Genomic DNA, 19,801 nt, shown 5'->3' with positions numbered 1-19,801 from the left:
CACCCCACTAACCCCTGCACCACCTCATCATTCTCGGCTGCATGGCCCCTGCCTCCAGTGTAAGTTCCTGGCATCGACAACGTGATAATTCTCTCCCTTTGGTTACCGTCTTCACTTTTTCACAGCACTTCGATTTTATATTGAAGCTCCTCAGTTGACTATCTATCTCACCTGTCGAATTTCGGACGCATGTCACTCGGCCGAGCCAGCCAAGATGCACTGTACGGCCCATGTCGGAAGACGAGAACTCAACAACTGTCGGCCAACGACTCTTTTTGTGTCTATCTCTATATTTCTACCTAACTTTTGATACCCAGTCCATCTTTTTGTTTTCGTCAAAATCGTTTCAGATCTATGCACTCATCACGCGCTACACCACGACTTCCTTGCCAACCTCCTCCAAGGCCTTGACCAGACCATCCACAGTCCCCTGCAGCGTCTGGCAGTTGACGACCACACGGAAGAAACTGCCCTTCTCTCCAGGGGCATAATCGATCATGAAGCCACGCTCGATGAGCTTGTGAACCATTTGGCTGGTGCGTTTGGTGTTCGTCTTCGGGTCTTCCGCAAGCTGACCGTTTGGTGCATAGTAAAAGCAGACCTGCAGACACGGCGGCGGGTTGCTTGACACCAGGACGAAGTTCTCGCTCTTTTCAACTAGACTAGCCAGACGCTCGGCCAGCGAGAATGCATGGTCGATCTGCTTCTCAAATCCGCCGGCGCCGTAGTAGATCCAAGCCAGAGCCAGCTTCAGACTGTCGCCCCTGCGGCCGCACTGCAGGGTCAAGTCGGCAAGGTCCCAGACGTCACCATCTTCGTCCACATTGTGGAAAAGGTATCCGGCAGGCAAAGTGTTGGCCTTGTGGAACACCTTCTCGTCTGGCGTCAGGAGGAACGAGCACGTTACCGGCACGTTCATCATCTTGTGCGGGTTCACCGTCAGAGAGTCGGCCAGATGAGCGCCTTGTAACTTGGACTTTTGCTTTTGGGAGAAGATGACAGATCCTCCCCAGCTGGCATCGATGTGGAACCACAGTCCAAACTCTTTGCAGATGGCGGATATCTCCTCGAACGGGTCATAAGAGCCCATCACCGTCGTTCCAGCCGTGGAGTTGACGTACAGAGGGGTCTTGCCCTCAGACTTGGCACGAACGATCTGCTCCCGCAGAGCACTCGGGATCATGCGGCCATCGGAGTCAATAGGCACCGCCCAGACGCTTGACGCCCCAAGACCGCATGCCAGCGCACTCTTCTCAACGGAGTAGTGGCCGTGAGCACTCGTGAGGATGACAAAATCATACGAACCGTTGCCAGTCTTCTTTGTCTCGGGGTACAGAGCACTGCGAGCTACTACCAGGGAAGTGAGGTTGGACGCGCTGCCTCCTTGGCATGTGACTCCTCCAGCCCTAGGGCCGGTGAACCCAAATAAGTTCGCGAACTTCCGAGCGGTAATCTTTTCGATGATGCTCAAGGCAGGCGAAACTTGGTAAACGTGGAGCTAACATTGGTCAGAGGATGTTTGGTTGCAAAAGACGGATGACTCACGTTGGTGTTCAGTACCGACAAGAGAAGATCGGAAACAAGCCCAACCTAAGCATGTTAGCGAAGCTCCTGCACTCATGCGAGCGGACTGACAGGAGTGTTGCTGGCATACAGCTTATCCATGAAGCCTTGGTCCCAGGTGTTGACGCTGTACCTCAGGATCTTCTGCACCACATCGAGCAAGCCCTCTTTCCCGAGTCCATCGCCTTCGGGAAGGGATAGCTTCAGCTTCTCGACCAACGCCTCGGGCTTCAGAGTGTCGACGAGAACATTGCTTGGAACTCCGTCGATGTTTACTGATGCGTTGCCCCCGGCCTTCTGTGGCGCGGCTTCATCTGCAGCTCTGATGTACGGGACAATCAATCCCTTGACTGCATCAAGCAGCTACACGGGGCAATCGTCAGCCGGGCCATCTTCCATGAGGAACGTACTGCTTGAGTCGAGCACTTACATCGTTGACTTCATCAGCTCGACGCAGTTGCTGCGGGGCAGCGTGGTTACCGTTGATCCCATTCATGATGGTTGTCAGGACCGGATGAAACTGGCAAAAAATCTGTCGCGGAGTTAATCCCGACGAAAATATTCGACTCAAAGTTTTTTCAAATAGATGAAAACTTCCAGACGCGAGTCAACATCAACAGAACGAATCCAACCTTGAGAAACTTTCAATACTGGAGTATCCTGCCAGGATGAGCAACGGGAAAGAAATTCTTCAACGGCCGGTGCTCTGTCCGATGACGGCACATCGGCGCGATTTGTCGCGACTGCGGCCGGGGTTAGCCGCCGCGGCCGCCGCGGGGACGGATTTCATAATCATCGGCGATTTTTCGTCATTTGACGGCGCAGTGGTTCGGCCAATCCGCTTCTCATCAGCTGCATGAAGATCATAGTTGGACAGCATTATCAGGTCGGCATGTTCTCATTCCTTTGGACACTCCGAGAAAGATTTTCGGCGTTGCGCAAACACAGGGGACAACCCCTCCAACCGCCAACACGGCCCCAGACCGGTGTGACCCGGACCCGACAGCCGCTAACTCAGGCAGCGGCACTTCTTAGACACGCGGCCGGGCCTGGCCGTGTCCGGCTATCCCGCCCGCGCCGTCCCTTGGCTTCTCGTCTAGGCCTGTTTCACAGTGACGCCGGTTACTTCGCTAGCAGTCATGTTGCGGGAGAGATTGGACCGATTTCGCTGGAAGAAGGTTGTTTTCTGCCTCATTAAGACCATGAGCTCTGGCCCAAGATCAGTTTATCATGTTCTGTCACCCACCGAGTCCATCAGTCAACACCAAGTTTTTGTCACCAATATACGCAGCAAGCGACATATAACCATCGCCTGAGTCCAGCTCAGAATGGAACGACACGTCCTTGTTAATGGGCTTTGTTTGCCGCCCCCAATGACACGTTTGCAGGCCTGGGGAAGCGAAGGGGCTGGTTTCTGACAAAAGGGCAATGTACCTGGCCTCGGAGCCTAGCTCTCACCGCAACGTTCTCTCACCCCTGCATCGAAGTTTCCTCCTTGTCTCGACAATCTCATTGAATCTCGTTGATCTGCTCGCCCGCAGATGACCGCGAAAACTCTGCCCGTCAGTCGTCAACATGCCACATGGCACTCACTTCCTGCATCTATCATGGCAGCGCATGGCAGATCCCGACGAAGCGAATCTGCTAGACTCACAGCCCGTCCGTGCGCGTCTATTCGAAGGCCGAGCGGTGGACTCGCCATCTCCCGGCTGTGATTAAACCGGAGATGGCTCCGCATGGCAAATCACCGCCGGCATTTGCCTGCTTCTCGAAGGGGTGGCGCCCGGTGCGGCGATGGAGCATGAACCTGCAATTGACAGACGACATGAGTTTTAGATATCACGGGGAATGTTTCACGGATTGCCACGAGCTGGAGACCCTTGGAGTAGGGACGAAGTGCCGGGCATAAGTGTGATCAATGCAGGTGGCGTGGCATCTGACAAAGGCTTGAAACAGGCACATCGTCATGGAGTGTGCTGACCACGCTGTTGATGTGCAACCGAGGCAATTGGACTGTGAGCAAACATCGTCGACGGACCTGATGCATGCACGCAGCAGGGCTGCATCTAAGCTGCGCGACGGGGCCCTGAGGACTTGCATGCAGCCGCTTTCCCGCGGATGCGCGTGCCTGACTGCCGCGACTCGGTGCAATCCGTCGCGCAAGCAGACCAAGGAGGAAGCTAGCGGGCCGACTTCGAGCTGTACCATTGACGCGGTGGCGTACAGGGACCGCCGTCGACAAACCGACACACGATTTCGCATGATTGGGTGTGCAGCACTTTGCATCCTGGTGGCACACGTGGTACACGGCACGGGAGTTCAGGAACCAGGCACAGAAGATACTAGAAGAGGAGAGGGAAGCGTCTCGAAATGGGCAAACACGCATGTCCATCTGCCATGGAGCCGGGGAATCGAGGCCAAGACGATGCGACAGCAAAAGCGTCATCAAGTTTCCGTCATACCGGAACTCGCAGGTTTCCTTTGCCTCCTGGGCCTACGCCACGTTGGGGGGAAGGTCGGTGGTGGTGTTCGTCTCCCTGCATGCAGCCCTGCAGCATCGATTCGTCGGAGCTTGTTGCATTTTTGTGGTGGGATTGCGAGACATCGGCCGAGGGGACGAGATATGCTTGTTCTGCGTGAATGACAGATTCTGGGGAGGGTCGAACAATGGACATCCATGACCAGGCTCAAAACTCCAAGCAACTTGATTTGCGGAAAATCGCACGATAGCGACGTTGCTGTAAGGCATCAATAGCCAACCAGCGCCATGCCTAAGAAGGATCGCAAGGTTTCAGCGAGCTAAACGCCTCGGGAGAAAATCATCAACGGTTTTGTTTGTTTTCCCTCGTGCGGTGCCTGGTTCCTGGGCCCTGAGGGACGATCACCTGCCGCGTTCAGGGACGGGCCACCAACGACTCCAAGCAGCAAACGGGCAGGCTGGGGAGAGCAGTTTGCATTGGGCCTTGGGCCAGCGAGCGAATGAACTAGGAGCGGCGTGGCGGTTTTTGGGCCGAAAAAATAAAGGTGGCTGCGAGTGATAATACAGTTGAGCTAACAATGATCCATCCACATAGGACTGCACGTAAGCGACAAGGTTTCTCTCGACTTTGCAACCATTCATCCGAGTTGTTGAGTTTGAAGAAGGGGGGCTGGGATTGAGAGGAACGAAAGTCTGCAACTAGAAGTGCAAAAAAGGGGATGAAGATGTCTCTGTTGCTTCTTGCTTTCTCTTCCTTCACCGACAGAGTTCACCCCCAGTCCCTGGAGGCTTTCTTTTTGCTGCAGATATTGAATTGCACATAGATCCACTACCCACGCCTCATTTCTCGATATCGGGCGGTCAAAACAGGTAGGAGGCTCTGGGCTCTGACTCTGCTGCGCTCTTTGATCCATACCCAAACACATGTAATCAACTGAATCGGTCCCAATCTCATTAAACCCCCCAGTCTGCACCACTTTGCGCACCGACACGATCCCGGCCGAGCGCACGCAGCAACACCCTGAAGTCTCGGGACGACATCTCCAGAAACAGCAAAGAAGCCATCTCCCCCCCATTCTGCCTGGTGGAAACATTGGAAGCACAGGAGCGAGGAAGAAAAAAAAAATTGATGAGTCGAATTATTGCCAGACGAGTATACGAAAGTTTGTACACGGGAAGAAAGGGGCAAAGAACAGCACAGGGCACTGCAAATTTGCACGTCTGCTTGTGCATCCACCAAGGATTTTCATACATGAAGTCGCCCCTTCGTCATATCTGTTGATGAACATTTTTTTCAAACAGCGATCCCGACATCTTGCACAGCTATCAGTCACAACCACACACAAACAGCGCGGGGCCGTGTCGACATCTGCATCTGTCCACAACACAACACAACACTCACTACCTGCAACGCTACCAAGCTTTATCAGTACTTGGACACAAACCCCAGCCAAGCCAGTCCATCTCGTCGGAACTGCAGCAGAAAGGACCGCCGAAGCAAGCAAGGAGCTCTCCTCCTGAAGCTTCGCCCCTCCCTCCACAAACGGTCCCCTCCCAGCGCCGAGACAGAGCCGCGCAGCAGTCCGAGTCGCAGCCAAACACAAGCAGGAGCTGGGGATACTTGGATTGACCGGCTTCATCCCGATAACAGAACGGGGTGCTTTCTTGCGCTCGAGCATCCAACACACGGACGAAGGACTTGCAAAAAGGGCAGCTTCTGCGCATTGTTTGGTCCAGCATTGCTTTTGCACCTGCACCCTCCTTGCCTCTGTCGTGTTGTTCTTATTTTTACCTTGCTCCTTGTCTTCCTGCGTTGACGTCTGCGCCTGCCTTTCTCGACCGGGAACCGCAGTATTGACCCTTTTCTTTTTATTGCTTTTTTGCCTTCCCGCCCCCAAACCTCGGACAATCCATCACTCAAGTTCGCCGCATCGAACCGAAGAGCAACGCAACGCAACGCAACACGCAACCTACCCAACGACCAAAATAGAAGGAGCCGGTCCGCAGTCAGCACCACCGACCGACATACGGGATCAAAAAGCAAGCGCATCCCCCCTCCTTCCCTGCGCCGGCCTGCCTTAGCCCAAGTCCACCTGCCCACTAGCAATCGCCCGCTATCTTGCGCAACCAACAGCACCCTTCGTCATACCTCAGATTCCCGCAATCTGCCCGCACCTGCATCTCACAGGCTGGCGACATACCTTACCTGGAGGCACTCCCACCACCACCACCACCACCACCACCGCAACAACAACTGTCACCTGTCGACCGCATTGCGCTGCATCAACCTCACAAACCGACAAACCTGAACGTCCCGTTTCGTGACGAAAAGCAAGCAGATCGACGCCCGCACGAACGCTGCCCGCATCATCACAATCGTCGTATCCAGTGTAATACGGACAATCCCCAACTCCCGGCGCCAAACCACAACCACCCCCGACAGCATCACAGCTAGGCGCCACACAGACGCACGCCCAGATATTTGTTTCCCTTCCCCCACCGCAACGCCAACAAAAGGGAAAATCACCCCTCCAAACAAACGAAGCCCAATTCGTCCAGCATCCAGACGCCGCGCTGATTTTCTTCCACTCCCTTCTCACGCTTCCTAGCTGAAAGAAGCAAGGAAAACGGTCGAACCGCTCGCGCGCGCGGTCTGAGAGCCGAAACGAAGCTAAGACTACCATAGCCCGGCCGTCCGATTTACCTAGCCCGCCCTCGAAAAAAGACACCAAGCTCTTTTTCTTGTCTAATACCTGGCGTCTGCCGCGTCTTGCTTCCCCAAACCTTTTTCAGTCTTTCTCGCGAAAGCTTGATTTCTTGGGGCTCCTTTGTCTCGCAACGTTCAGCCCTGCGACACCAGCGACACCTCCAAACACACAAAGAAAGACCCGCCGCGATCGACGCATCGAACTGTTGCAAACCTGCTACACGCGCCCGAACAAGTAACGACAAAACCTTTAATTTTCTGCCGGGAACTCTCTTTCCCCGGAAAACCACATTCTCCAAAATGTCAATCTCTCAACAACCCCCGATACCAATCTCGATCACAATCTGCGGCGATGGCGGTTGTGGAAAGTCCTCCATAACCCTCCGCCTCGTGCGCTCCCAATGGACCTCCGAATACGACCCCACGATCGAGGACTCGTACTCCATCACCCGCAAGATCGACGGCCAAAACTACCACCTCTCCCTCACAGATACCGCCGGCCAAGAGGAGTACCGCGGCATGTGGGCGTCCTCCAACCTCGGCGCCGACGCCTTCCTGCTCGTCTACGATATCACGGCCCGCGACTCTCTCGATGCTCTGCAGTACTTCAACGACCTCATTGACATGGAGGCTGAGACACGCCTCGACAACGCCGACCGCGCCAAGCGCGCGGGCATCTCCCCCTCGTCGTACCGCGACACCGTCACCGCGGCGCCCGGCGCTAAGACCGTCCCGCCCGTCAAGATCGTTGCCGGAAACAAGTGCGATTTGCAAGAATCCCGCGCGGTGCCCGCCGCCGTCGGACTGGACTGGGCCAGGAGGAGGGGCTGCGGATTCATGGAGACGAGCGCGCGGCTCGAGGTCAACATTGAGGAGACGTTTGCGCTGATTGTCCGGAGGGTCGTGGAGGCGAGGCGGATGGCCGAGACGGGCGTCCACGAGAACATGGAGATGGATCGCCGGGGCATGACGAAGCCGCTGAGCCCCCTGCCCGCGGGCAGCGAGAACGAGAAGCGCGGCCCGGGCGTACGGGGCCCGAACTTGGAGGGTGGCAAGATCAAGGGACCGTCGATATGGAGGAAGTTGAGATGTTGGTGAGCGCCGCGCGGTCGCCGGTGGTCTCGGGCCGACGAGCATGGTGGTTGGAGCGCTGCATTCTAAGGTAGAGGAACGATTATCACGATACGCCCACGTTGTACGAAAAAGGGGGGACGGGTGGCAACTTCTTTTGAGATTCCTTGCGTTCGAGCTGTTCTTTTTTTGCGGGGTAACGGAGGTTCGTCTCTTCAGATGAACGCAACGCATGCAAACGTGCGTCTGGCATGCAGCTTTGCAGCCATGTTCCCCGTCTGTGCTTTAGTTGCGAGAGTTTGTACAGACATCAAGGCGTCTGGAGTCGTTTTTCATTTCGCCCCCCTCTCGAGCGCGCGAGCGCGCTCTAACGCTGCATTCAGAAACCTTTTCCTTTTTCTCGTTCACTCATAGCATTTCTTGTAATCGTGGCTTTGCTTAGATACCAGGTCTGTTTTTGGTCCCGTTAGTTTTGGGCTGTACGAAGACAAGAGATCACTTTTTACAAGAGTTGTTGTCACTGTGCTTGCTGCATGCTGCTGTCCATGGTATATGTATTGAAAATGTGTGCAGGGTTATCTAACAGAACTGTATGAATGTGTTTGGAGCACGTACATCACCAACCGCGTCGACCTTCAATCCAGAGCCTCAAATGAACCCGTCCCAACGCCAAAATCATGAAAACCCGCGTGAATCATCTCTCTCATCTACTCTATACGTGCGTGCTTGTCCTTCCGAGTCTATGTGACGACCAGTCTAGTTGGCGATTCTAGAAACAGTCTTCTCCCACAGGCCGTTGTGAGACCACTGCCAGTCCTTGAGGAACGGGGGGTCCATGCCCGTCTCGAAGGCCTCGTTGCGAGCGGCGATCTGCTGGTTGCGCAGCGTCTCGCGGGCGGCGGAGCCTCGGTTGTGCAGATGGGGCATGCGGTCGATGGCGTCCATGGCGAGGGAGAAGCGGTCCGTCTGGTTGCGAATGGCGAGCTCGAGGGGCGTGTCGATGTTGCCCTTCTCCTTGTAGCCGCGGACGTGCATATTGATGGATCCGGGGCGCTTGTAGGTGAGGCGGTGGACGAGCCAGGGGTAGGAGTGGAAGTTGAAGATGACGGGCTTGTCGTCGGTGAAGAGCGAGACCCACTCGGCGTTGGTGAGGCCGTGGGGATGGTCCTCGTGGGAGATGAGCTTGAAGAGGTCGACGCAGTTGACGCAGCGGATCTTGAGCTCGGGGAAGTGCTGGAGGAGCAGGTCGATGGCGGCGAGGGACTCGTGGGTCGAGATGTCTCCGCAAGAGGCCATGACGAGATCGGGTTCTTCGCCTTGGTCGGTGGAGAAATGGGGCCAGATTCCGATGCCCTTGGTGCAGTGCTCGACGGCCTTCTCCATGGAAAGATATTGCAAATGCTCCTGCTTGTCGGCAACGATGACGTTGACATAGTTGGATGAGGCGAGACAGTGGTCCATGGTGGACAGGAGGCAGTTGCCGTCGGGAGGAAGGTAGATGCGAACGACCTCGGGGCTCTTGTTGGCAACGACGTCGAGGAAACCTGGATCCTGGTGGGTGAAGCCGTTGTGGTCCTGGCGCCAAACGACGGCGGTCAGGAGGATGTTGAGGGAGGCGATCTTGTTGCGCCATTCGACCTCGAGAGCCTTCTCGATCCACTTACAGTGCTGGTTGACCATGGAGTCGATGACGTGAACTGCAAGAGTCAGTATGTTGTTGTTGAATTCTATGGGGCAAAGACTTACTGAATGGCTCGTAGCTGTTGAGCAGACCGTGACGGCCAGTCAGGATGTAGCCCTCGAGCCAACCCTCGCAGGTGTGCTCGGAAAGCATCTCCATAACACGACCCTCAGGAGCAAGGTTGCCGCCGTTGGCATCTTCCTCAAAGTACTCGCCCATCCAGACCTTCTGGCCAGCCTCATAGACCTTTCCAAGCTTGTTGGACTCGGTCTCGTCAGGGCCGAAGAGACGGAAACTGGTCTGATTGAGAGCGATAACATCCTTAAGGTAAGTAGCCATGTTATTCATGCTAGCAGCGTTGGTGGCACCGGCCTTGTCGACCTTGATGGAGTAGTTCTTGAAGTCGGGAAGCTTCAGCGGCTTCCTGAGAACTCCTCCGTTGGCAACAGGGTTGGCACTCATACGGCGCTGGCCTGTGGGGCAGAGGGCCTTGAGCTCGTCGGAGATCTTGCCATCCTTGAAGATGCGCTCAGGCTCGTAGCTGCGCATCCACTTCTCCAAGATCTGGAGGTGCTCAGGGTTGGAAGCGACGTTGGGGATAGGAACCTGATGGGCTCTCCAGTAACCCTCCATGTAGTTGTTGTCAATTTTGCGGGGACCGGTCCAGCCCTTGGGGCTGCGGAGCACGATCAAGGGCCACTTGGGGCGGAAGGCCTTGCCGGAATCGCGGGCCTGCTTCTGGTACTTGCGAATCTCGAGAACGCAGTGCTCCAGAGTGGCGGCCATGGCCTGGTGCATGGTGTTGACATCGTCACCCTCGACGAAGTATGGCTGCCAGCCGTAGCCGAGGAACAGGTTTTCGAGCTCCTTGTGTGAAATTCTGGCCAGGATGGTGGGGTTGTTGATCTTGTAGCCATTGAGATGCAGAACGGGGAGAACAGCCCCGTCGACAATGGGGTTGAGGAACTTTGTGCTGTGCCAGGCAGTGGCCAGGGGACCGGTCTCAGCCTCACCGTCGCCGACCATGGTCAGAGCGATGAGGTCGGGGTGATCGTAGACGGCGCCAAAGGCGTGGGAAACGGAGTAGCCGAGCTCTCCACCCTCGTGGATGGAGCCTGGGGTCTCCGGGGTAGCATGAGAGCCAATGCCGCCGGGGAATGAGAAGGACTTGAAGAACTTCTGCATGCCCTCCTCGTCTTCCGACTTTTCGGGGTAGACCTCGGAGTAGACACCCTCGAGGTAGGACTGGGAGAGAACGGCCGGAGCGCCGTGGCCGGGGCCGGAGATGAAGATGGAATCGAGATCGTACTTCTTGATGAGGCGGTTGAAGTGCATCCAGGTGAAGATCTGGCCCGGAGCAGAACCGAAGTGGCCGAGTAACCTCAGCTTCAAGTGCTCAATCTTGAGGGGCTCCTTAAGGAGAGGGTTCTCCTTTAGGTAGATCATACCCAGAGACAGGTACAAGCTAGCCTTCCAGAAGTCATTGTACTTCTCAATCTCCTCCTGAGAAAGAGGCTCGCCCTTGACGGTTGACCGGGCTGGGCCATACGGGCTGATGGACTCGACCTCCGTGTCTGTCATTGTGGAGGTGGTGTGTAAGTGATGGTGTAGAAGAGTGTATGTTCAGGCCAAGATGCCTTAGAGGTGGTGGATTGGAAAAGAGGCAAGAAGAAGGACGTGGATTGAGAGGGCTTGGTCTTTATACCTCTTGATCAAAGGTCAAGATGCCGGAGGAGAGACAAGGACGTGGACGAGTTGCGGCCGCTTTGCCCAGAAGCCGTTGGCGGGTTGGCAGCTCAGCCCAGGTTTGGAACTGATGCTTACACTCATGGTGCTGATCTCGGGTGGGAAGCAGGCGGCAAGCAGCGCAACGCAGGTCCGGGAGCTATCAGCCGATGTTGACGGACCTGACCAGGGTGGCAGGCGAAGGTTGCAGACGTTGGAGACAGGAGAGGCGAGCAAGGGGTTTACGAAAGTACGGGACAGGTACGTAGCCATCGAGACGGGCATTCGAGCGTTTCTGGAACGTGTCGTTGGGCCTGGAGAGAGAGTCCAACGGGTTGGCAACGTGGGGGTGGTCCATGGACGTGGTGACATGGCCCATTGCAATCCTGGAGTCGTGGATGGAAGTGGTGCCGGTGGTGCTGGAGGTGGTAGCATTTTCTGGGCACTCCGGAAAGTGCCTATGACAGGCCGGGGCCGGGGTTTCTGGAGAGGTGACCAGGTGCAACTGCAGGTGAGCTGAGGAATTTTTGGGTTTTCGGTGCATATCTTTGGCTGTTGAAGGTTGATCTCTGGGTGGTTCTGCGTGGGGAGGCAGAGGGAAAAAAGGTGGTCTGATTTTCTGAAAGCGACTCGACTGCGGCCATGGCGCCCACCGACATGTAGCCGACGTCACCTTACGCCCCACGCAGCTGACTTTTGCTTCTTGACCGCGTCATTGCACTTGTCCTTCTTGCCCATTCGTTTTCTCTAGATGGAGAAGTGCTGTTTTGATAGACTCTCTGCCGTGTTGCGTGCATCGGGGGCAGCCTGTCGTGGTCGGATGAAGCGGGTGTTGTGTTGGGGGTGCCTGGCCGTTACGGCGACGCTAGGGCCTTTACGGTGCTGGACGGTGAGCGGTGGACGGTGAACGCGCCGGGCAAGGTGAGAGCGAGGAGACGGCCAGGTGAGACGGTCCGGGCAACTGCTCGTCCGGACCGGCTGGGCTGCCCATGGATACGTAAAAGTCTCAACTGCGAGAGGGAAAGAGCTGGGCAGTGAGACATGGCTGGAGGAGGCAGGAACTCAAGGAAGGTGCACTTACCTCAGGCAGTGACGGGTGAGGCATCGGGCCTTCCTCAAGATCCGTGACGGGGCCGGACCTTCCTGTGACAGCGAGTTCCTTCTATGTCTTCTGTGAGGCCATTGCTATCCTCATGCACGCACATCACCTTCTCGGGAGGCTCTGTTCGGGCTCACCGTCTCGTAGCTGCTTCGTTACACCAACAACCAGCCAAGGCCAATCCCAACCCTGCCGCACCCAGACGCTAGGAAATGGCCTTTCCCGTTCGACACCCTAACCTCCATCGTCTTCGCCGAATGGTCTCACTACCTGATCGTCGGGAATGAGATGGTCAGCTTCCAAGACTACGGGAAATCGCCAGATGCGATTCCGCCCTTGGCGTGGCATTGAAGCAAATGGCCTCGGCAAAATGTCTCCCTACCATCACAGCACTGTGGCCTCGTCCTGCCGAGAAAACAGCAGAATTCTCTTCCCTCGCCGCACACAGAGCCTCCGTTGCCTCGCGTCTTCCAGAGCCAAGACCTGCCGTTTTGCCATCTCGGTCCGTTTATCCAACCTGTGGTCTGCTGCTGCGTTCCCCCAGCAGATACCAGACTACAGCAGGCCACTGATTCAGTGTTGGGCATCATCCACCACCAACAAGCATCGCCATCCGCAATACTGCCATCAATGATAGCCGAGCGGAGCTGGAGATGACAAGATGAATGTCAAAACAAGGTCCTTGTCCGTCCTCGAGCAAGGATGGCAGACCAGGGCATCGATCAGCCAACGGTCGACCACCCCATCTCGTTCTCGATGCCAACCAAGCAAAGACAAGGCACGCGGCAATGTCCCGCCCGCTCCAAAGAGGTGTCTTGGCTATGCCCCGAAAGCTATGCCAAATGGGCCAAAACCACGCCGGTCTGCCTCAGTCGTGTACCTGCTGGCGGCCGGCCTGTTGCGGACGACAGACAACAGCACCAGCGGAAGCCGGCCGGCTCCTCGCCCAAATTCAAAAGCAGCTGATTCCAAAGGCAGTCTGGATCGTGTGCCTGCACGCAGATCATGGTACAGCTGCCTCCACTCGTCTGCCCTAAACCTGGCAGCCTGCAGTGGCGCCCCTGCTCACCCTGACAGCTTTCCACAGACCCCGCCGAGTGTCAATCCTGCAGACATCACCCCACCATGCATTTTACGAGCGGAAGCTAGGACCCCAGCCCCGACACGACGGAGAGCTTGGAGCTTGGAGCCAGTCAAAGCTGGTGGCCTGAATCGAGATTCAAAAATTGTACTTTACGGAAGTTCTGCGAGTCTCCCTTTTCCCTCCCTCACCGTCGTTCCTATGCCCACGGCTCTTTCGTCCATTCCTCTCCTGGTGTCGGCGACAAGACTATCATAATCCCTGGAACAACCGTGGAGAATGAATGCAGAAAACCGCAACGCTCGCCAAGCCAGTCATTGTGTAAGACATCGCCCACAGAGGGGTAACGGCCTTGGCGAAACAGTCCAAAACGACAGGAAGCTCTCCAGGCGAGGAGGACGCTGCGTTCGGCTTGCTGTCTGACCACGGTTGCTCGTTGAAGGATTGGACGAAATTGGGGCCTCCCTATTTGGCCTTCTTGCCGCTCGAAACAGCTGCATGAGGGCAGGAAAGCGTACAGGTCACAAATGATAAAATACAAAGATGGAGGCCGCTTGGAAGGAATCCATCTTGCCAACACAAGCAACGGGCAGGATGTGGTGCGGTTGCATCACGCCGCAGGGCTGCTGGATAAGGGTCCACGAGGGACAATGAGAGCAACAACAATCAGAGAAGCCCTTCGACGACTGCAATTTTTGGGCTGCCATCTTCGAGGCCTCCTCATAGCATTGCTTTACGACCTCCCATGGCACGGATGTGGATTCTCGACTGTCATCCGAATCATTCATCGCCCATTGCGCACTAAGCTGTCTGATCCCGTTGGCATTTTCGTCCAAGCCAACGGCTGACACCATCCGGTCCCCCGCAGATGTTGCGAAAACCGGTCATTTCACGCATTTCGCATTCTCGGAGCACAAGAGCTTCCGGTTCGCTCGGGTCTGTCGGACAAAGGACCTTCTCCAGAAGCCTTTCGGCGGTGGAGTTTCAGAATTCGATGTTCTGAGGAATGCATTCTGGGCAGCTGTGCCGCAAGCATTTCGCATGCGGGTCGCCAAGTACGGGCCCGAAGCGGCCAGGGGTTCCCAGAGCTCGTGGCGGGGTTGGCGGGGGATCAGCCGTCAGCAAGCGGGAGCTAACGATTCCAAGCCAGCGTTCAGGGGACTGGTGCTTCGGAGGTTGGACGCCTTCGCTCAGTTGTTCGGCCGAACTGGAGGCCACCGACAAGCAAGCGGGTTGCAGCATACACTTGCCTGCGGAAACTGCGAAACAACCGAGCAATAGCCTCAAACGAATGGTAGGCGCGGGAAACCGCAGCAAATCGTGAACTTGAACTCTCAGCGCTGAGCAATCCGGAGCTTTCGCTTCTTACCCCGCCAATACCAACAACGGTGATCCTAGGCGGCTAAAGCCTCTCGGTGTCAACCTCAGCATGGTCACTTCCACGGCTACATACCTAGAGACAAACCAACTTCTATGGTTTGGTCCCGAACTGACAGATCAATAGCTTCCCTCCATGCGAGATTTGCTACCCCTGGAACCGTGTCCCACCATCCGCGTGCCTCATCCGCAAACTTCGTCCGACAAACACATGAGCCACACCTTCTCAACCTTCGTGAACTATCACACTAAGGAACTATCAAACCCCATCCATTTATCCGGAGGCACAATGCCGCGTGACAAGCAGCGAGCACCCTCATGAGCCGTCCGAGCCACGGCTGTGCTCCATTTAGATTGGTCCCAAAAATCGTCGCACTCCCGCATCATGGTGGCCTGACGTCACGCCCCCGCCGATCAATGTTCTCCTCTACCGATCTCCAACTATTCGATGCTATCTGATGGACATATAAGCTTTCCCATGCCACTGTCCCCTTTCCTCCAGAAGACGGACGACAGAACTTTCTCCCGCTCTTGCCTCCTGCGGCTATCACATCAGCGATCATCATCTAAAAATCAGGTATGGCCCTCACGACGGACCGTGAGAAATGACAGCTCAGCGCTGATATGATATGATATTGCCACAGACCCAAATACGACATGGCATCCTACCCAAGCCACAAGCCTCAGACCCCGCAACCTCCCCCGCCCATCCCCATCAACGACGGGGACGACGACCAGGGTGGTGCGACGAGAGACTACTGAAGAACGAAGAATGAGAAATTGCACAATAAACGGACACATCTGTACAATATTTGGAAGGATTACGGGGGATTTCATGTCGCACATGGTGGAAACGCACACGTACAAGCGGTGTCTCGAGGGCGCGTCACAAGCAGACTTGACATCAGCACCAAGGAGTTATGATTTATTTCGCCCAAATACATACCATTTAACCCAAATTGCTGTCTTTGGATGTGACTGTTGTTTCTCAACAGACAGCCAGTGCACTAAAGCTGAGCCGTTTGCGCCATTCTGACTCGTCTCGTCTCGTCGTAGGCGCCCCCAAACCCCGCACATCCTAACGTCCCAGAAACCCGGACTGACATACGCCTCATCTCGAGATCAGACCATGACCTCGACCGGCTGAAATCCTACGTGCTTGGATGTGACGATCACTTGTAGCGCAGTTCCTTCTGCCCTGCGACCAACGCCCCCGCAGTCGGATCTCGCAGGTTGACTAGTCTTCAGCATTTAACTCTGGGTGTAGAGTTGATCCGATCTTGCAGTGGGAGACCAGCTGAATCTCGCAGATGGGAGCCCGTTGCTTGATCTTGCAGTCTAGTCTAGCATTCAACTTGATCTCGCAGGTGTCCTGGCCTGAATCTTGCACCGGAAAGTAGTGCCGAAGACGGTGTTACTAAGTAACCCTCGGTGATCTGATACCTGGTCCTTGGGTTTGGGGGCTAGATCTGTGGACGCACTTCGGCACTGAGGCCGGCAAGTAATTCCGACAGAGAGGAGGAGGGGGGAATGGAGGTTATTTTTGGAGTTGGTCTCGTGGTGTGATATTTGATGTTGGGGGCGGTTTGGTTGTTCTTAAGTCATCCGCGTCTCTGGGGGTGTTCGGGCCAGGGACAGCGTCCATTCACAGTATGTTTCATGTTTACAGCTCTTCGTTGCTCGCTACATTCGAAATGATCCATCCTGAATTAGCCTGGCGAGATGAAGTTCCAGGCCAGAAAGACGGGAGGGAAAGGGTATAAAAGTCCTGCTTCAACATACCCATGATTGCTCTTTACAATGGGTATGCAGTACGTGCCGGATAATGTTTTGCTCTCAGTATTGAATCTAAATCCCTAGGTGCTGTTTTGTAGTTGCCATACTAAGTCAGCGCTGCCGCAAGTGCAAATATTTACCAACCCTTCTAAGTAAATTTAACTAAAAGGAGGCTATTACTACGCCTAATTAAGTAAGTTTATACCCCTTAATTAACTTAAGTACCTTAATTAATTTAGATATTTATAGATCTAACTAATACGAGGCTATAGATTTAACTACGCCTTAGTTATTCCCTTATTTAGAAGTATACTTAGCTACTAAATTATACTACTATTATTAATATTACTATAATTATATATTTTGATAATATTCTATAAACTACTCTTAAAATACTAATATTTAAATAATACTTTTAAAAATCTTAAGGATTATAAAAAGCGTTAAGGTAGTTTAAATAATATATAAAGTATTATAATTAGTTGTTCATAGTTAAAGTTCTTTATTATTTTAGATTATCTTTATTATTTTCTTATATTTATATATCTCTCTACTTTAAATTAATAATATTAATTATTATTATTATCACTTCTACTACTAATATATATATATATAACGTGGTTGATAAGCGAAGCGATCAGACAAGCGAAGCGATCACCCAACCGCAACCACAGCACATTTCTAACTCGTACACAACACCCACAGAATCAATTGAGTTCAAACTACTCAGAAACCTCTTCATTAGATGTTTCTTCAATAAACTGACATGTTCGCGCATTATGACCAGTGTTCCCACAGACACCACATCGCCGTTGACCTGTTTCCGTCCTCGGCCGACGGCCACTACTCCGGCGCGTTTCCTCCTCGATCTGAGCTGTCGCCTCTCTCTGCGACTGAAGGTCCTCAGCCTCAGCTACAGTAAGACTTCCTCCTTGTCTGAGACGTGTTTTCTTAGCCCTTCTGCGTCGGCTAAGTAGGTTATTCTCTTCCCGAAGGATCTGGACCTCAGACCTTAGTAAGGCAATCTGGTGCATAAATCCCCGCGCTCCCTTTGATAGATGCTCTACAGCTTCAATAATTGAAGTTGGGGAGCTATTCTGATGGCGAGAGATCCTCCTTTTGATGAGTTCAGACTGAGAAGACGCCTCAGTTGGGTTGTTTGGCGTCTGAGAAGTCCACGCGGGGGGTGTTGTTGGAAGGGACCCTGGAGGCGTTGGAGTGTGTAACTTGATATCGAGCTTTGAAAGCACACTTTCGGCACTTAGAGGGACAAGCCCAGCCCCTCTGAAACCTCCCTGGATGTTTTCAACTGTGAGGGCTTGTGTAAATGCCTCGCGAAACGCAGGGAAGAAGTCTTCCTTTGTAATGTGCGTATTACCCCGGCGCATCTTATCCTCAATTTGTCGACCATAAGCCTTCTTTAGCGGCCCAAAACACCCAACATCTAAGGGCTGAAGCAGATGACACGAATGGGCCGGCATACAGAGTGTGATGATGTTGTTTTCCTTGCAATATATCTCAAAGTCGGCGGCGTGGTGACTTTCATGCCCATCGACAATGAGGAGGCGATAACTACTACTTGCACGCGGTTTTGTATGCCGGTTAAAGTGCTGTAGCCAGTCTAGGCCTCTTTCGTTTGTTGTCCATCCGTTTTCAGACGTTGCGATGACCCAGTCGCGTGGGAGACTGGTTTCTGTATACCACGTGGAGAGGTGATATTGGCCTGCAACGATGATGTACGGCGGAACGCTGTAGCCTGACGAGTTGATGGCCTGAATGACTGTAACCCATTGACGGTCACCAGGCTGCATCATTTTCGTGTTTGAACGCCTTTCGGCACTCGTGACGACCATCCCGGATGCAATCTGGCCCATCATAAACCCAGTCTCATCGAAATTATAGATATCGGAGTCCACAATGCCGTATTTCGCGATTGTATTCGCCACAAGACGAAACCACGCGTTTATCGCGTCTGGATCTTCGCATTGGGCCCTCTTATAGTCGTACTTGCGAAAAAAGCGCGTCCGGAGCTGCGGTTGTCGCTTGATGAAGTTCGAAGCCCAGCGCTTGCCAACTGGGGGCGCGTCGCGGTCGGCAAGCAGTCGATTGGCCATATCTTCCACACCACTGATGCGAGGAGGAAACGATCGGGAATCCAGGTCGAGGATATACTCAACTAGCTTCTCCTCTTCAAGCTCCGTTAATTTGCGTGAGTTAGGTATAGTATCACGTCGTGATAGCTTTCCCTTCATTCGGTCGCGTAGCGTTGAGTAAGGCACTGAGTAGATCTGGGATGCAGCTCTTAAGCTAAGATTATTGCTTCGTTTGATTGCTTGGGTAGCTAAGTTCAATTGAGCTTCTTTATTTGCTGATGACATGGTTGTGTGTAGCGTAATGTAAATGTAAAGGTAGGAGATAGGTATGTTGCGGTCGGGTGATCGCTTCGCTTGTCTGATCGCTTCGCTTATCAACCACGTTATTAATAAGTACTTTATACTTATATATCTTAATATAGATTATAAACGCCTTTACTATTATTATACTTATAGTTTTTATAATTAATAACTTACTGTAGATTATTACTAAGAATAAGAAGTATATACTAAAGTTATAGTTATTAAAGAAGTATAGCTAAGGTTAATCTAGCTAGATTTAAGACTATAATAACTTCTTTATTAAAGTTATATAAAGCTAAACTAAGAGCTCTTTTTAGAGTTATTAATAATATAACGCTAAGAGGTCTCTATAGGTCTTTAGTATTATTACTATATCTACTACTTAAGAGCATTAATTTTAGTATATTAATATAAGCTTTTTATCTATATAATTTATACTTTAATAAAGCTAAAAAGGATACAATATCTATAAGATCTCTTTAGTATTAAATAAAGATTCTAATAGCTTAATACCCTTATTATTAGTATAATATTAATCTCTCCTCTATATAAAAAGGTCTATTTTATTAACTTAAGTATCTTAAAAGCTAAGATTATAACTCTAAAAAACCTTATTATTACTACTATTATCTCTACTAATCTTCTATTTATCTACTTTAAGAATATTTTCCTCTAGTAGATCTTCTAGTATTATAGTATAAAAATTACTAAGGAGGTTTTATAAAGCTAGATAGTAATTTATAACTAATTTATTAATTTATTTTAGTATAGAGAAGCTTTTATAAAGTTTAAACTTTATATAGTAGTTTTTAAGATCTATTTATTATTTAATCTATAGTTATTACT

The 19,801-nt window shown here is 52.8% G+C and overlaps 4 protein-coding genes across 4 annotated transcripts; 2 read left to right on the top strand and 2 right to left on the bottom strand.

Moving 5' to 3' along the window:
• Positions 1–370: 370 nt before the first annotated feature.
• On the bottom strand, positions 371–2,059 carry dtxS4 (L-aspartate decarboxylase dtxS4; the record flags this gene model as incomplete). Its single annotated transcript, XM_032027332.1, has 4 exons — positions 371–1,498; positions 1,546–1,590; positions 1,636–1,926; positions 1,994–2,059. 4 exons carry the CDS (start codon positions 2,057–2,059, stop codon positions 371–373), a joined length of 1,530 nt encoding a protein of 509 aa, XP_031876281.1.
• A 4,990-nt stretch (positions 2,060–7,049) lies between these two features.
• Positions 7,050–7,847, top strand: rap-1 (Ras-related protein Rap-1; the record flags this gene model as incomplete). The annotated part of the gene is made up of 1 exon (XM_032027331.1): positions 7,050–7,847. One exon carries the CDS (start codon positions 7,050–7,052, stop codon positions 7,845–7,847), a length of 798 nt encoding a protein of 265 aa, XP_031876260.1.
• Positions 7,848–8,258: 411 nt separating this feature from the next.
• Positions 8,259–11,082, bottom strand: CGGC5_v008020 (putative phosphoketolase; the record flags this gene model as incomplete). The annotated part of the gene is made up of 4 exons (XM_032027330.2): positions 8,259–8,271; positions 8,436–8,453; positions 8,611–9,517; positions 9,567–11,082. 4 exons carry the CDS (start codon positions 11,080–11,082, stop codon positions 8,259–8,261), a joined length of 2,454 nt encoding a protein of 817 aa, XP_031876261.2.
• Positions 11,083–17,325: 6,243 nt separating this feature from the next.
• CGGC5_v008019 (uncharacterized protein) lies at positions 17,326–17,660 on the top strand (the record flags this gene model as incomplete). The annotated part of the gene is made up of 2 exons (XM_066151949.1): positions 17,326–17,477; positions 17,555–17,660. 2 exons carry the CDS (start codon positions 17,326–17,328, stop codon positions 17,658–17,660), a joined length of 258 nt encoding a protein of 85 aa, XP_066008734.1.
• Between the last annotated feature and the right edge of the window lie 2,141 nt (positions 17,661–19,801).

The sequence above is a fragment of the Colletotrichum fructicola genome (assembly GCF_000319635.2).
Source record: "Colletotrichum fructicola Nara gc5 chromosome Unknown KSG_Nara_v1_contig04, whole genome shotgun sequence".
In the NCBI taxonomy this organism is placed as follows: domain Eukaryota; kingdom Fungi; phylum Ascomycota; class Sordariomycetes; order Glomerellales; family Glomerellaceae; genus Colletotrichum; species Colletotrichum fructicola.
Note: the sequence above shows the minus strand (reverse complement) of the source record. Positions and strands in the feature narration are given on the sequence as shown.